The 16,347-nt window shown below is 52.5% G+C and overlaps 7 protein-coding genes across 7 annotated transcripts; 5 read left to right on the top strand and 2 right to left on the bottom strand.

Moving 5' to 3' along the window:
- Positions 1 to 648: 648 nt before the first annotated feature.
- A1O1_08843 (uncharacterized protein) lies at positions 649 to 2,320 on the top strand (the record flags this gene model as incomplete). The annotated part of the gene is made up of 5 exons (XM_007729701.1): positions 649 to 1,262; positions 1,312 to 1,629; positions 1,680 to 1,877; positions 1,935 to 2,090; positions 2,144 to 2,320. The coding sequence occupies exons 1-5, from the start codon at positions 1,032 to 1,034 to the stop codon at positions 2,318 to 2,320; spliced, it is 1,080 nt and encodes a 359-aa protein (XP_007727891.1). The 5' UTR covers positions 649 to 1,031.
- Positions 2,321 to 3,899: 1,579 nt separating this feature from the next.
- Positions 3,900 to 4,983, top strand: A1O1_08842 (uncharacterized protein; the record flags this gene model as incomplete). The annotated part of the gene is made up of 3 exons (XM_007729700.1): positions 3,900 to 3,926; positions 3,977 to 4,069; positions 4,123 to 4,983. 3 exons carry the CDS (start codon positions 3,900 to 3,902, stop codon positions 4,981 to 4,983), a joined length of 981 nt encoding a protein of 326 aa, XP_007727890.1.
- A 1,178-nt stretch (positions 4,984 to 6,161) lies between these two features.
- On the top strand, positions 6,162 to 8,072 carry A1O1_08841 (uncharacterized protein; the record flags this gene model as incomplete). Its single annotated transcript, XM_007729699.1, has 1 exon — positions 6,162 to 8,072. One exon carries the CDS (start codon positions 6,162 to 6,164, stop codon positions 8,070 to 8,072), a length of 1,911 nt encoding a protein of 636 aa, XP_007727889.1.
- Positions 8,073 to 8,930: 858 nt separating this feature from the next.
- A1O1_08840 (uncharacterized protein) lies at positions 8,931 to 9,836 on the bottom strand (the record flags this gene model as incomplete). Its single annotated transcript, XM_007729698.1, has 1 exon — positions 8,931 to 9,836. One exon carries the CDS (start codon positions 9,834 to 9,836, stop codon positions 8,931 to 8,933), a length of 906 nt encoding a protein of 301 aa, XP_007727888.1.
- A 477-nt stretch (positions 9,837 to 10,313) lies between these two features.
- A1O1_08839 (uncharacterized protein) lies at positions 10,314 to 10,778 on the bottom strand (the record flags this gene model as incomplete). Its single annotated transcript, XM_007729697.1, has 1 exon — positions 10,314 to 10,778. One exon carries the CDS (start codon positions 10,776 to 10,778, stop codon positions 10,314 to 10,316), a length of 465 nt encoding a protein of 154 aa, XP_007727887.1.
- A 998-nt stretch (positions 10,779 to 11,776) lies between these two features.
- Positions 11,777 to 13,166, top strand: A1O1_08838 (diphthamide biosynthesis protein 1; the record flags this gene model as incomplete). Its single annotated transcript, XM_007729696.1, has 2 exons — positions 11,777 to 11,951; positions 12,004 to 13,166. The coding sequence occupies 2 exons, from the start codon at positions 11,777 to 11,779 to the stop codon at positions 13,164 to 13,166; spliced, it is 1,338 nt and encodes a 445-aa protein (XP_007727886.1).
- Positions 13,167 to 13,965: 799 nt separating this feature from the next.
- A1O1_08837 (uncharacterized protein) lies at positions 13,966 to 16,312 on the top strand (the record flags this gene model as incomplete). The annotated part of the gene is made up of 2 exons (XM_007729695.1): positions 13,966 to 14,437; positions 14,499 to 16,312. 2 exons carry the CDS (start codon positions 13,966 to 13,968, stop codon positions 16,310 to 16,312), a joined length of 2,286 nt encoding a protein of 761 aa, XP_007727885.1.
- Between the last annotated feature and the right edge of the window lie 35 nt (positions 16,313 to 16,347).

Below are 16,347 nucleotides of genomic sequence, written 5' to 3'. Positions count from 1 at the left end.
GACCAGATGAGTGCGTAGACAACTTCGCAAGATGCTACCCTTTTCAGCCTAGTACGGTCACAGCCTTATGCTAAGCATGGTTCAGCCTTAGCATGCCCCACATGTTGCCGTTCCGCTGTATCCAGTATCCAAGAGCACGTTAATGTTTGTACCCTTCTAGGGTTACAAATTGCGATCTCACGAGGCTTTGGGATCGTCTGTCATTATTGATGGGTTCGAGGGTCTGAGGGTCATCGGAACTCAGGCCACCGTATAAATGCGATATTTTCCTGCGTCATCTCCGAAATATATACAAGCATGCTTCAAGACATTCCTTTACATGGGAAACAACATCCTGGCTTCCTGATTTTGAACACAGATATTGTCTTCTCGTGCACCGCATCTGAAAGGCTCTTCACACGAACGCGAGCACCTCACTGCGAGTGACTCCGGAGCCATTACTTCCATGGCACAGCACCTTCAAGCCCGTGTTGACCAAGGCAACGCAACCATGTCCGATTCTTTACCGGCGAAGAACTACTTCAGAGAACCTATCTCGTCAAGCATTTTATATCTGCATATTGGGTTCATGATATTGGCTTGGATAGGAGCCCTTCCCATCCGCAAGTAGCTTCCATCCACCTAAGGATCAAACACTAACATATCCAGTGGCGTCCCTGGAGATCGCCCGCTCCAAACTTGCATATCCTGCCCGAATACTACTTCTCGGGCTGCATGCCCTTGGGACTGTCTTTGGTCTAGCATATAACGCCAGAACACCCGACTTATATCCCAATAGCTCACATCATTCACTGGCCTGGACGTTGACTGCAGTTGCTATCTTGGAATCAATTATAAGCATCCTGAGAAGCTTCTCGCGATCCCACTCCATCAAACCCACCTTTGAAGCCAGTCACGAAGAGCAGCCGCTAGTTTCGTCTTCCAGACTTTTTCAATCATCCGAGGAGTCCCTTGGCGATGACCAAACACACGCCACAGACCCGACATATTTCCAATTTCGGAGAGAGAGTCGATCGAATCGATCGAATCCCATGAGAACCGACTCCCGCGCTCGGTGGGACTTTTCTTTCTTTCCATCCCTCGCCGCAGTCGATGGACGGTATAAACGACCCCTCTCCTGGACCAAAAGCCGGTCCAAAATGATTTCAGCCGATCGCTTCATCCCTCTTGTGGCGTCCACATCTATCTTTTTCCTCATGGTAATGATCGTCCTAGCGTTTGTTGCTTTCTGCACTGGAATAGTTACTATGGCTGGAATATTTGTGAGCAGTTCCCGTCTACTACACCTGGATACCCGTTAACAACGTCTAGCATGGAGTTCAAATTTTCAATGGCTTAGCCCATTTCATCAAGGGCGGCGTTTTCTTCTTCCTCGGCCTCATAACTATGCTCCGCTGCAGCGGCTGCTTTTCTGGGCGTGGCTGGGCGTGGAATCTCAAAGTCTCGACAAGTTCTCCGTCTCGGAAGTGGAGTGGCTCTGTCACCATGGAGGGGGTTGAATGTTTGCTCATCTTCATTTATGGAATCACCAATGTTTTCCTAGAACATCTCTCAGGTTGGGGAGGGGCGTGGACACCACAGGATCTTGAACATGTCGCCATATCGCTCTTGTTCATTGGGGGTGGTTTGGTTCGTTTCACTGTCTCTGATTGCCGCGCGAGATATTGACTGCGTTATAGTGCGGCTTGATGGTTGAGTCCCGGGCTTCATTTTCAAGAAGACAAGCGTCGGAAGACTCTCTCACCTTGAACGAAAAGCAGATTTTGATACCCGGATACTCGACAAACCCCGTACCGGCCATGATTATATTTCTCCTGGGCACAATCCTCGGTGGCCACCATCAAGACACAGTGGAGTCTACAATGATGCACAAATGGGTAAGCTCTTCTTGCGGTTGTGCTTCTTGGAGCCATGGTGACTAACGCTTCGCGCAGTTTGGTAATTTCCTCACAGCAGCATCGATAATGAGGAGTCTCACATACCTGCTGCTCTACATTGCACCAGCAAAATCTATATCGCCGTCTCGGCCTCCGTCTGAGCTTGTCACGTCGTTCGGTCTGATGTCGGGAGGTCTGATGCTCATGGCTAGTGTAAGAAGCCATTGATAGATCCCCAAGACGGCTGATACTGACGAGAAATGCAGAATAGAGACACGGTCGATGCGATGATTGAGAATCATCTGAACGCCATGCTAGTGGCCACTGTCACAATGGGCATAACGGCTGTTCTGATGGCGTGGTGTTTGGCACTAGTTGCCGTAAATGACTGGGCACAGAGGAGGGAAGGAGGGACGAAAGTACCCAGGAAAGGCTTGGAGTGAGTCAGAATTTCCAGCGGCATAACAAGGAGCATCTGGAAGGAGTTCTAAGGATGAGGCTTGAGAAAGGGGTAATGATAATCGTGATTGGATCCCTTTTAGTAGGTATTTGTGCAGTACCTGGGGCGATCAAGTACATCTGTATCCCAAGCGTCGATGGGTGATTCTTGATGTGTGTCAGTACAGCGCAAACCCGTCAACCCGGAGGCTCGCTCAAGGACGCGAGATGTTGATATTTTTAGAATCTACAGTAGGAAGACTACCTACGCAATCCGAGTTTTGACTACGGCCTGGTCTTTAAAGCTTACTTGAGATATACAGACTGTCTGTTATAGTATTCAGCAACGTGTTCCTTAGTAAGAAACCCTCTCAGGGGTGCTTCACATCTACCACGTACTACTAGGGAGAGAGAGAAGTCCTCATATGGATGAGGCGACACGACGCGTCACGACTGGCAGGCTGCAGCCATAATCTGTAATCTATTTCGTGCTGTTATTGAGTATCCACTTTCAGATCCACTTTGCCGCCCAATCCGCAGTAAGTCTGTACATAAGCAATGCCACCGGCACCACTATTATTCCTTGGCATATACGAGGATGGTTGAAGTCCTAAAATCCGAAACTGAAGACCTGGACCAGGGATCTACTCATACAACTTTCAAAAATTGCAATCCGAATCCCAGGTATTCTTGCTCGTGAGGTCGATCGATAAAAGATGGCAGATATGGTAAGGCTCTCACAGCAAGACGGTGCCCAGGCATAAATTGCCATCCCGAAGATCCGGTCGCGTAGCGCGTCAACGCTCCGTCAGCATCACTACACCGTCGAAACTGGCCAACGCTCATGGGCGCAAACATCAGAGTCTACATCGGACTTTTCATGTGTTACAGTGATGGTGGGCGTGGCGGGAAAATCAAAGGGTTGCAACACCTGCCGGAAGCGAAAGATCCACGTACGTATCGAGATTCGTGTTGCTGTCTGATTTCAAACTCGTGGGAAAGGGGCTAAGTCGGTGGTAGTGTGATGGAGACAAGCCGTCCTGCGCTCGATGTAGGAAGGGGAATCGGATATGCGGAGGATATCAGCGTGAACGACGTTTCAAGAATCTGAGTGCGTTGGATCGGGAGACCTTATTGACCCGAACCCAGCCTTTGGCTTCGCTCACAGACTTGCGCACGATCAACACCCGCCCAGCTTACGATCGTACGCCCTGCAGCACCCCCGAAACGGACGACACCGCAACTCCGAAAAGCCAGAAGCTTCAGAGCCCAAGACACGCGCTCAGTCTCTCGGAGTTGTTCGTCAACTTCCTCGACAACTACATTCCCAGAGAAGAAGGCGACCTTCAGTTTGGGCACAAGGTCCAAGTTTCCTGGCTCCAAGCCATTGACTCGTCACAAGTCAATGACGCCTCTCTAGATTCCGCCATCTTGGCGCTGAGTCTGGTCTGTTTGGGTCGCAAACATGGCGACGAGTGGCTCCGACGTGAAGGCACGGCAAACTACGGCCGAGCTTTGCACCGACTACAAGACATTCTCTCACACCACAGTCTGCTTTTAGACGAGCAGACTCTTGCCAGCTGTATGGCATTATCCACTTTTGAGGCAAGCGTCCCTCGGAACACGAAATACGGATAGGACTGTCGTTGACCGATAAACAGTTCCTCGAAGTTTCAGGCGAGAATACCGGCGGATGGGTCAGCCATGTCGAAGGGATCGCAAGGTTGATCCAGCTTCGAGGGCCGGAGTTACATGTTGTTGGATTGAGCCATCGTCTCTTCTCGGACTTCAGATCCACGGCTGTGAGTGTGGAATTCCCCTACATTTGCCTGAACAAGCAGCTCACCTCGAGCAGATCACCCACGCCTTGGCCACCCGCAAATCGACCTACCTTGCACAACCGGAATGGGTGACAGTGCCGTGGAAGATACAACCGAAGTCGGACCTGGACCAGCTGCTCGATATCATGGCTCAACTCACCACCCTGATCGAGCAGGCGGCACGACTCAACACCACCATCGCGTTCGACGTTCTCCATGCACAGAGAATAGAACTTGCACAGCAGGGGTGGGAGTTTCATGCCCAACTTGAGAACTGGTACCAGGGACTCCTACGAAAGCATGCTGACCCGCTCTACTACGAGCGGCCTTCATCAGCACCGTTTATTTCGCACCTTGCATCTGTCTTCCCTAAGGCCCTACACTTCCAGAATTTCGAAATTGCACGGCTACATATCTCCTACTGGACCATTCTCCTCTTGCTCTACAGCAGCATCCTCACCATCCCCGTCTCCTCTCTGAATGACGTGAATCCGACTTCTGGCCTTGTCGCGTTGGTGGATAATGAATTCCCCCACAGGCAGGCGCTGGAGCTGGCCAGAATGATCGCTCAGTCAATGGAGTATCTACTCTCGGAAGATATGCACATTCTCGGACCGCAGAAGGTCTTCTTCGCCTTGCGCACAGCCATGCACGTATTTACGAGCACCGAAAAAGGGCAGGAGATGGAATGGTGTAAGGAGATTTTTGAGGAGCTTGGTCGCCGAGGGTTTTCTTTCGGCAAGATCTTGTGTAGGTGCGAGTGGGATGATATACCAGCGCACTTGTCCGGAACATTTATTTCGGGAAAAGGTGTATCATCCCAAAAAACATGCGCGCACAATGTTTGAAACAAGTTGAGAGTTATCTCAAACGAGCCTGTTTTTGAGCCCACTTATATGTGCCTGTGCGCTGTACTTGTACCGGTGTTTGTCCCTGCCATTCACCCAGGCTGCAAGACTTCACAACGATTGTATTGGCGAAAGGCCATCTTCATGCCTCCAGGCTCCGCCCGGGGACGATCCTGTGGGTGAAGATTCTAAGAGTGACAGTTCTGGGATGATGGCCTTAGTGGAAGGCCCATATGGGCTGGAGTTGAACCTTGAATCAGACGGAACAGTGCTCCTGTTCGCCACAAACATCGGAATAGCAGGCCAATTTCACTTACGTTGCACAACTTCTCGATGGCTATCACACTTGTGAAGTCAAGACACGAAGAGTAGCCCATTTTTGGGGATTGGACTCTGAGCGTAAGTGAATCACCTGTGAGTTATGATGTTCCAACTGATAGTCGAATAGTGCACGCCGCCTGGGTGGCTGATACTATGACGAAGGAGTTGCTGTCGAAGGCCGCTGCTCGGGTTTGGCACACTTTTCTCCAGCGGTGTCAATTAACGACTCCGACTCCGACTCCTTAATTACCGGGTACCTTAGGTATGTCCTACATAGGTATGGATACGTACTAGGAGTCGACTCCGGATCGATTCCGGGGCGACCCCAGGACTTATCGAGTGCGCTATCCTATCGGCTAGTAGAGAGAGGCGCTTAGTAATACTAATCAGTAGCAGCGCTAAGATCGCTCCTCCAGCTTGCGCAAACAGGGGGTGGAGTATAGGGCGGCATCACCCTTGTCCCAAAGAGGGATGAACTGCGAGCCGTTTTAACTTCCCTTGGCATCAATCATGGATGGCGAACAGGCTGATGGAAGATCCCAGCTTCACTGTTCGTCCTTTGTTTTGAACTGCTTCCGACGCACCCAAATCCCATATAGACGTTAGAATCACCTCATCACACAAGCAGACTCTGAAGGACTTATCACGCACTTTCAGAATCGCTCATTAGAGGGCCAGAGGGACAAGGTTCCGTTCGTTACCGACATGCTGCTGCCTGTCTAGGGGTAAACTCACCGGCCACCGTGAACGCGATGCAAAGTTCGCCTGTGCGGTCTTGCTCTCAGTCGATCCGTCTTCTTGGCGGGTCGAGATTCTTCACAAGGACCGTGGTGGAGAGGTAAAGAAAAAAAAGTACGATGGCGCCGCCACAGGGACAAGCGTCGTACAAGAAACAGCCTGGGCTCCTGGCTATATCGAAAGACCGCAAATCGGTATCATGGACTCCAGCACAGCCGCCGGACGCCGCTCCAACGCTGGTGATATCTGCAGCCAACATCACCAACCTACAACAGACTCCAGAATCAGCCGCCAAGGTGATGCTGAAGATCTTTGCACAGACTCCAGGCCAGTCTGAACCGGTGGCCTATGTCTTCACGTTCACTTCGCCCAGTGACCCGAGACGCGAAGCAAATGCAATCAAGGACGCGTTGGCGAGCGTCATCCAAGCACAGAAAGCCGCCCAAAATGCCGCGGCTGCTGCTTCCGAGGGCCAATCGGCTGCCATGACAATCGCGAACGCCATTTCAGGTGGTGGGCGAGCGAACAATCTCTGGGAGGACGATGACCGGCTGATTACGGACGTGAAACTCCAACAGTCACTTATGCAGGAAGATCCGAATCTACAGCGAACTTTCATGGAAGCCTTGAGCCTGAAGCCGGAGACCATATCTACCACGCAGTTCACCCGACAGTTCTGGTCGTCTCGTGTCCATCTGCTGCGCGCCCACGCCATTGCCCAAAGCCAGGGACGAGGCAAGTACAATGTCTTTTCCGAGCTCCGACGTGAAGACGGCGGGACCAAGCTCAGCCTCACACAGGACCATGTGCGCGCCATCTTCGAACAGTATCCAGTCATGCGGACCATCTACGACCGAGTGGTGCCGCACCGATGTAAATCGGAAGTCGAGTTCTGGTCCCGGTTCTTTCAGAGCCAATTGTTCATGAAACTGCGCGGTCTGAAGTTTGACCCGACGAAGGAATCGCGCGACAAATATCTCGACACGGATGAATTCCTCAACCACCCGGAGTTGACAGGCCTACGACCAACTTCGACCGACCTCCACATCCCAAAGTTCATTGATCTGGAAGGCAATGAAGAAGACAACAGTCAACGCAAGGGCAACCGGCCGGACAGCGAGCTGCGAGCGACAGCACTCGACAAGGCACCCATCATCCGCAAATTGAATGCACTTAGCGAGAAGCTCATGGCTACAGTCCGACCGTCGGACGCGGAGGCCTCGGCGCCTATCGGCATGACGGAGGCCGAATATGAGAGACTCCGCCTCCGCGATCTAGAAGGCGACCCAGAACAGCACAGGATCATCTTGAACATCCGAGACCAGAGCCGCTTTTTCTCCGACAGCCGTTCATCCGCCCGAGACGGCTGCGCCGATGGAGTGGACAGCAACCCTTTTCGACGTCTCGACCCTGCCAAAGCCATCCAAGACGTGTACAGGGACGTTGCAGGGCGGTTTCCACAGCCAGGGACTGGCGTGATCCCTATCGAAGCATACGAAGCTGAAGACGCGGAAATGGAGATGGACGAAGATTCGGCCCATCCTGAGTCCGGGTCGTCAGTGGCAATGAAACATATCGTTTCTCTGATCGAAGCGCATCGAAATCAGACCAAAGAGATCCCTGAGGCCTCGGGTCTGAGCACGGCCATCTACGACCGCCTCACCCTGACGCACGCCACGACGATCGAGTTCCTGCGGCAGTTCTGGAATGCCTTCTTGTCTGGCGACGCGTCGCGCGCGAGCCAGGTGGCCTCTTTGGTGGAAAGTCTCAACCGTGCGCTTGATCGGATCAACGTCATTGCCGAAGATGCCGAGAAGGAGAGGCAGGAACATATTCGAGCCCAAGAGCGCAGTCTTGAAGAAAGGTTCCGCAAGACCGGACGCAGGCATAGGCTTGACCATAGCGCCATTCACGGCGGCGGCGCAGTCGTGAGAGACTTGCTCGGTCCGATTGTCAAAAGTCTCGCCAATGCCGTCGATAGGTATAGGCAGGCTTACGAGGAGCAGACACGCGGCATGGGCGACGGATAAAAAAGACATACCATGACTAGAAAGAACCTTTCAGAGGCACAGAACGAAAGACGGCTGGCTGAAATGGACTATCAGCTTACGCTGTTGGCTGGGAATCAGAAAAGCACGAGGATGCTCTCTTCCAACCTGCCCATCGTTTAGCACCATTCGACCTACTTGACGAGGGAATGGTGCCGAGGATGGTGCCGAGGACGATGCTACAAGGGACTATTCCTTGGGACTCTACCGGAACCGTTCCCCAGAGAATGCCATATTCCTTGATTCCCATTGTCTGCGAGGCCCAGGGTTTGCTTGCACGGCAACCCTCAGCCCAGTCTCCCTGACTGGTTGAAAGATACCGGCTCGGGAATGGTAGAGTTACCGAGGCAATCAACTGCGAGCTTCGAAGGTTGGGCAGCCGCCACAAGAATGCATAAAATGGACAAGCTGCCGGGCTGCCCGTCTCGAGGCTTGTCTATGAACGTGCCGTTCCCAAATTTCCAACCTCCGCTGTGAGAAGTCACCCGAGTCTTCAATCTCCATGGATGAGAAATTGGTCCACACTCTGAACAGAGACGCAGCCAGACAGAAGGCAAACAGGGGAGCCTGCTCTGCAATGATCGCGGGGAGGAAGCTCCTTTTGGCGGGCGCACGACTATTGTATGTAGATACCTGACCTACCTAGGTAGGCAATATCGCGAGTGTAAGAATACCTAGCAAGATGATTGGTATTAGAGCAGCAGTTTAGTGGTGATGCTTTGCTGATGTGGATCTTTATATCGATCCATGCTCGGATCCAAGTTATTCGTCCGTACAGAGTACCTATGTAGATAGCCCTGCGCATTTTCGTCTTTCCATTTCATTTCATTTCTTTCTCCATCAAGACCCCGTGAAGTATCCGAGGATCTGTCTCCCAAACCCCCGCCGTTCACTAGGGTTGTCTTGTCCCGAATGTACATTGTCACTAACATTTCTCATGCCGTCGGCCGAGCTGCCTTCTTCCTCCAACCTCCTTCTCAGCCCTTCATACTGACCGCGTTGTTTCCGCTTACTGGTCTCGCCCACCATCCAAGCCGGGACCCTCCATCTATTCAGTCTGCCCGGCAACAGCTCTCCCATCCACGCACTGCCCACGATCCAGCCCACTGCAGCCGGCATCAACTGGTACGGGAACTGGCTCAAGGCCAGCTGCGCGGCCAGGACGTAGGTGGTTGATTTGTCGCTCAGCACGATCCCCGGGGTTTCTTGTTGTGCTTGTGAAGCAGACGAATCGTTCTCACTACTAGAAGAGGGAGAAGTTGTTGTGTTTCTTGTGGTTGTCGGGCTGCTGCCCCCTGTGACGATCTTGTATCGGTATAACCGTGGGATCTCGTCTCCCCAGGCACTCAGCCCGGCGAACACCACGGCAGTCAACCCCGAAGGAATGTAGTTGTAGACGCCGAGAGTGAATGTTTTCAGCAGCAGACAAAACGCCGGCAAAAGCACGACGTTAAGCCAGAAACAGACCACGAGGAAGCTGGCGTATTTGCGACTGCCCCATAATCGCTCGAGCACGCGGAACTGGTACAGTAGGGCGACCGAGAAGAGGATTTCGGTGGAGGAGGTGTATGCCGTCTGGAATGTCAGGAGGCGTGAGAATTGTAAGTACGGCCAGAGGTGAGGCGTCGGTTTGATCGGTAGGAGGTGTTTGATGTCGAGGATCGACGTGAGGATGCTGGTGCTGATGCAGCTGAGGATCACGAATCGTGACACCGGCGTGTTGGAGAAGCCTGAGGTTGCGACCATCGTTGCGGACGGGTTGGAGGCATGTGGTCACTTCATATCAAGGCAAGCATATCGTAAAGAGAGTCTTGATGTTTGCCTGAGGTAAATTGATCTTCATCTGTGACACGGCAGTTGGACGCTGCAATATGTTTCTCCGCAACTGTCCAGGTACGTACTGTGTCTTAGTGAGTACGTATGAGGTACGTACTAGCGTAGTTGGTACGTATGATTTTCTCACCTAAAAAGTTACTGCCCCCCGCCGCTTTTGGTCGATAACTACCCTACCTACGTAGTACGTACTATCCCTGGTAAGAACTATAATCCAGAGTCCTAGGCTCTACCCTCTTAACACTTTACAATGGAGTTGCCGGATTATGAGAATGTGCTGTATAGATTCTTTAATTCTCTTGGGCCGAACTTCGATGTCTCTGCACTGTTTGCGCCATGGTCCCCCAGCCTTGTCCTGAGACTATCAAAACAGTAATAGCAAGCATTCGCCTATGACGACCCAGCCATGACAGCTCGGTCGCCATCGACCCAAAGAATTTTGGCTTTCCAGGACTTGAGCTTCCAGAGATCGCCAACCTTGACCGCATCGCCCAGATAGAAACCCCCGGTCGTGATCTTGTTGGGGCCCGGCTCGAAGCCCTTGCCGGGACGCACGTGCTGAGCCAATGCTGAGCACGTTACCTTGGCTGTGGTTGCGCTCTCGATGCTGACTCGCACGTTGGAGAGAAAGTGAGTTGTGTCGAGCTTCGAGACTCGGTCAAAGACAGCGGCTTTGAGTTCCGGGATGCCCTTGGTAGAGAAGCCGGGCATCTCGGCCACGACATCCTCAGTGAGGGCCGACCGGAGGAGGTCCTTATCGGCGTGGTCAAAGGCGAGGGCCGCGCGATAGATTGCGTCAGCGATAGCCTCGCGGTCGGTGAGGCCGGGCAGCTTTGCGGGGACTGCGAAAGACATGGTGATGATTAGACTCTCTGGGGAACAAGTGAGTTCAAGCAGCTGCTGGATTGAGTTGTCAGTTGGTGTTTGTCCATCACCAGCAGACCTTTCCATCATCGCGCCAGCTTTATTATACAGTCAATCAGTCCGTGCTCCGTATGTGCTCCGTACCGTCCTACAGTGTCGAAGTCGGCTCAATTCCTTATCTCCGTTAACTCCAATGTACGGTCAAGAAAAGCACAGCAGTCAAGACGTTCAAGTCGTCGTTGGATATCACATGTCACGGTGCAGGAATCTGTAGCTCAGCTCAATACAGAGTACTGACTAGGTGAGTGCATGGGAGCAGCATCTTCACGAGCATTCGTTACTTGCCAATTGTTGTACCACAGTATTGATCCTCGGAAGGGCTGCCGATGTGCGCGAAATGGCACTTGTATCGATCACTCAGTATCTTCGCCATATAGCAGTAGGCCTTTTCCAGATCCGAAATGTTCACAAAGGGGTCGAGGACTGGCCAGGCCGCGTGACCCGATGACTGGCTTCGAGATAGGTCTATAATCCAGCTCGTTGGACACGCTCCGTCACCATCAGCGGAACTAACCAACACGCTGTGACTTCGAAGACCTTCGGAGGGAACGGAATTCCGACGTGCCGGGCGAAATGCACCGTATTTCTGAGATATGGCGTACACTTCAATAGAGACAGACTTGATCACATCAGAGAGGGATAAGTAGCAGGTAGTGAGCTCCTTCACACTCACTGCAGTGCAGCTTACCCAAATCTCGACCACGTTCAGGGCGGCGTCACCACTTAACCGCATCGGGCTCAGACCGGGGGCCAGAAATTCTGCTCCCCGCATTTCGCGCAGTGACTGCAACTTGAACTCGGAGATGATGGCGAGGCGAGAATTTTACCGTGTAGATGCGGATACAAATGATGCCACCGACGAGATTGCTCGTTCCATTGCTGTTACTGATTCTTGTCTTCTGAAGGCGACTTGATCATAAAGGCTGAAGATGGACTCTGAGCAGACACTGATGCCTGGCGCTTTTCCTACGTTGGACGAAAGTAGCCCCATAAACAGAACCCCCAAGAGACGGTTCGTCGGGAGGAGGACTGCTGAAGCGCAGGCACAGCACAGACAAGATGCGTTGTCATCAGTGGAAGAGACGAACGCTGTGGTTCCGATGAGTATGCTGCCATTCATATGCATTTCCCCGGGGGCTATATTGACTGGAGATAGTCCAGCGCAGGACGCCACGGGCGCTGAACCAAGTCCCTCCCGAGATCCTCGATGATCCCGATATCCAGGCGGCCATCGGTTTGCTACCTCACAATTACAGTTTCGAGATACCCAAGACTATACATCGCATACGGACGCTGCAGGCTAAAAGGGTCGCTCTGCAATTCCCCGAGGGTCTCCTCATGTTCGCAACCACGATATCCGACATCCTGACGCAGTTCTGTCCCGGCACGGAGACGCTGATCATGGGCGATGTCACATATGGTGCATGCTGTATCGACGACTACACAGCAAGAGCATTGGGATGTGATCTTCTGGTGCACTACGCCCACAGCTGTCTGATACCGGTGTCGGTCAGCAAGATCGCCACCCTCTATATCTTCGTCGACATTTCCATAGATACAAAACATCTGGTGACCACCTTGTCTCGAAACATTCCGCCAGGGAAGACCATTGCCATGGTTGGTACAATCCAATTCAATTCGACTTTGCACACCATTAGGCCTGCGCTGGAGGCGGAAGGGTTGAAGCTGGTGGTGCCCCAGGTCATGCCATTGAGCAAGGGCGAAGTGTTGGGGTGCACGGCTCCCAAAATCACAGCAGATGCGAATGTTGATTTGATTCTGTATCTCGGTGATGGTCGCTTCCATCTTGAGGCTGCGATGATTGCCAACCCCGATATTCCTGCGTACCGATATGATCCATACTCGCGGAAATTGACCCGGGAGACATATTCACACGAGGAGATGCTCGATATGCGGTCCGCTGCCATCAGTACAGCGAAGAGAGCCAAAAAATGGGGGTTGATCCTGGGCGCTCTGGGACGCCAGGGAAATCCTCATACCATGACCATGATTGAAAATTACCTTGACAGACAGGGCATACCGTACGTCAATCTTCTGCTCAGCGAGATCTTTCCGGGAAAGCTGGCCATGTTTGAGGATGTGGATTGCTGGGTGCAGATTGCATGTCCTCGATTAAGCATTGATTGGGGTTATGCCTTCCCTCGACCATTGTTGACGCCTTATGAGGCGTTGGTGGCGCTGGGCGGTAAACGGAGCTGGGAAGAAGAGGGTGAGACGTATCCGATGGATTTCTATGCCAACAATGGTCTGGGCAGGGTAACTGAAAAGCTGGCTACACAAGTGAATGTTGCTGGGTGAAATAACACGTCGATACAACAATGGTTGATGTGAAGAAGAGCAACAACAGCCGTCAGAGGCTCAGCAGGAACTGCCGCTCCAGGCTTGATCGCTTCTGTGAGATATCCGATTGACCAGCACTGGTCAAAGATACTATCACGATGCCGTTTGCAATGGCTAAGTGGACGAATCCCCTCGCCCTTCTGGGCAGGCAACGCAGAGCGTACCGCTCAGGGTATGTCAATTCTCTATGAAATGAGGACTCTACTGACCATCTCTGATCGCAGTACGGCATACATATCTGTCGCAGCAATGTGCATCCCCGTGGAACCACTCCCAGGACATCACCTCTGATGGAAGCGTGCATGAAGTGAGCTTCAAGGGATCGTGATGATGCACCCAAACCAAATAGTTTGAAGGCAGCGCAGATGTCGGTGTGGAGGTCGGAGGCCAGAGGCTACAATCACGACTCGACATTGTTTGAGCCTTAGTAGCCATACTAAATGTCGATGCTGTATATCAGCAGTGACATGTTACAGCCCATATTCCATTCTTTCAAGTACAGATGCAGTGATATAGTGTTGGTGTCCCTGTCGTGTTCATCTCTGGCTGCGCATCATAGACTTGAAGTCTGTAGACGATATTGCCGAGGTTCTTCCGCGCTCAACGTCAACCACTGACTGGCACTCCATCTACAGAGTAGAGACAATCAACCATCAGCCTCTTTGCACAGCAATTTCTCCTGGAACCAATAAACCCTCCTCCCCTAGCAATATCAGGTCCCTCAGTCTCCTTGACTATCTGGCCTTGCAGACGGGGGATGCATTCGGATCTCCATGTAGTCGTCCGCTTCCATGACCAGTCAGTGTTTGCGGGCGAAGAGCTCCGATGCACCATCACCTTCAAGAATGTCGCAACCTTGTCTGAACCCGTCACTCCAGCCTCCCAGACGCGACGAACAAGTCGGCGAGAGAGCATCAACCAGATCGCAGCTCAGGTGAACCGGACGAATGCCTCCCCAAGATTGGGTCAGAATGGACGCGCTCGCAACAATAACGACCATCTGCCTGAACCCCCTGACCGCCACCGAGCTACGGCCTCATACAGCCCAGGCTCACCAAACGAGCATCAAACACGTCCGCAGAGGCCAACTCATCAACAGCAGCGGTCGGTCTCCATAATCTCTGTCACCTCTCCCATAGCCGCCGGTGACCTGTCGGAGAATGGAGGCAGCTGGGCCAGACAACAGAGACTGAGTCATCAACGATCATCCACAGTCGCCACACAGCAAGGTGTGTTTGGACACATATTCTGTTTTTATGCCGTGATATCTCTGATCACTAATGTGTCTAGCTGCGCCGCTCTGGAATGGCCAGAATCGTCGAAACTCCCCCTCCGGCTCGCCGAATCCTCCAGAAGGACGACATAGGAGTCCAATATTTCGGGATCCCACCCACCAGAACCCTGAACCTACCCCAGACTTCAAGTTTCCTCCCGACAAAGATGAAGATCGACCTTCTGCTTCAACCACAGACGATGCCCTCAACGCTGGCTCTACTCAAACCGGGCCCACGGCTCGCATTATCTCAGGGACTGCAAACCAAGTTGCCAGCGAACGCAGTAGTGGCGATTTCTATTCTCTCAGCAACCATTCACAGGAGACCGTCATGTCTGAGCTACCATCCGTCTTGTCAGATCTTAGACCACTTTTCGACCACTCCAACCCCCTGCCTCGGAGGGTGCCAGGGAGACCTCAACGAAGGCCTCAAGCGGTCAATCTTCTCATGGGATATGCTCAACTGAGTGCGACCTTCACTCTAGACGCCTCCTTGATCGATCAGGCTCATTTCGAAGAAGTCAAGAGCAAAGGCTTTCTTGGTGGACAGGCTGGCGGTGGTGTCGTCGGCGTCAAGAAGCCTCGTCCGACCAGTGGGTTCCTAGGGAATTTTAGTCTGAATAACATTGGGGACTCACTCAACAGTCTGATCAGCGGAGACAACATGAGCAGTGTCAAGGAGATGAACGCTGTAAAGAACTCCCGTGCGATCCCGTTGCTTTCGACTCCACAATCGCTTCTCTTCGTCGACATGCACCTCGAACCGGGTGAAGAGCGAAGCTATTCCTACGTCTACCCACTACCCCGGGGGCTACCTTCCAGTCATCGAGGAAAAGCCATCAAGATATCATACAATCTGACTGTCGGCGTCCAGGGTCTACCAGGAGGCCGTGATGTACATGCAGTCCGACAAGTCAATGTTCCTATCCGCGTCTTCTCCGGTGTCAACTATGACGGCGAGATCTTTGGCCATGACTTGATGCAACCCCATGTCGTCCTTCAAGACCTGGCTCTCACTCAATGCATATCATCACCAGAGAGCCAGGAAGAGGCGGAAACACCGACCCTGAAATCCGATGAGAGGTCTACAGTAGAGTTCCTCCAGTTTGTGGATACTCTGCTCGATCGTAGCCGGAGACGTCAATCGAGTAGCGGTACGATGGAGGCTTTCTTGAGCAACCAGAATTCAGGAGATGATCGCACTGCAATCCAAGCCATCAACCACGCCATCCTTTTCAGCAACCAGCTCGCCGGTGGTGAGTCCAGTCCCAATCGATTCGAAATTACCCGGAATGGCCAGAAGGTGGCAGTCATTGTCATCGACCGCCCTCTTCACAGGCTTGGAGAAACGGTGACCGCTGTGGTCGACTTCTCGGAAGGACAGGTCCCTTGTGCATCTCTCAGGTCGACGCTCGAAACCACCGAGAAAGTAAGTCAAGCACTGGCAGTTCGATCTGCCACGACCATCAATCGAGTCACTCGGAAGGTCTACTGGGGACGGTCGGATACCATTTTGTTCTCGAAGCGAGCCATATTCGCACCTAGTATACCAGCTGGGGCAACTCCGACATTCATGACCTCCGGTGTCAACCTCGAATGGAGCCTTCGTTTCGAGTTTGGCACCATCAAGCCTGTGGAGTTTGAGGACGGAGAAGAACAGGCCATGGCGGATCTGCTGGAAGAGGTGGTCAAAGATGAAAGGGGTGCCATCAATGTGGCGGTGGAAAATCTTGACTGTGAGACTTTTGAAGTTGTCATTCCACTCACCGTCTATGGTGATTTGGTGCCGGACGGTAAGGAGGGAGAGGAAATCGTAGCCATTCCGATATGAGACGACCAGCGCTTCTGACAACATTCGAAACCAAA

The sequence above is a fragment of the Capronia coronata genome (assembly GCF_000585585.1).
Source record: "Capronia coronata CBS 617.96 chromosome Unknown acBCG-supercont1.11, whole genome shotgun sequence".
Taxonomy (NCBI): Eukaryota; Fungi; Ascomycota; class Eurotiomycetes; order Chaetothyriales; family Herpotrichiellaceae; genus Capronia; species Capronia coronata.
Note: the sequence above shows the minus strand (reverse complement) of the source record. Positions and strands in the feature narration are given on the sequence as shown.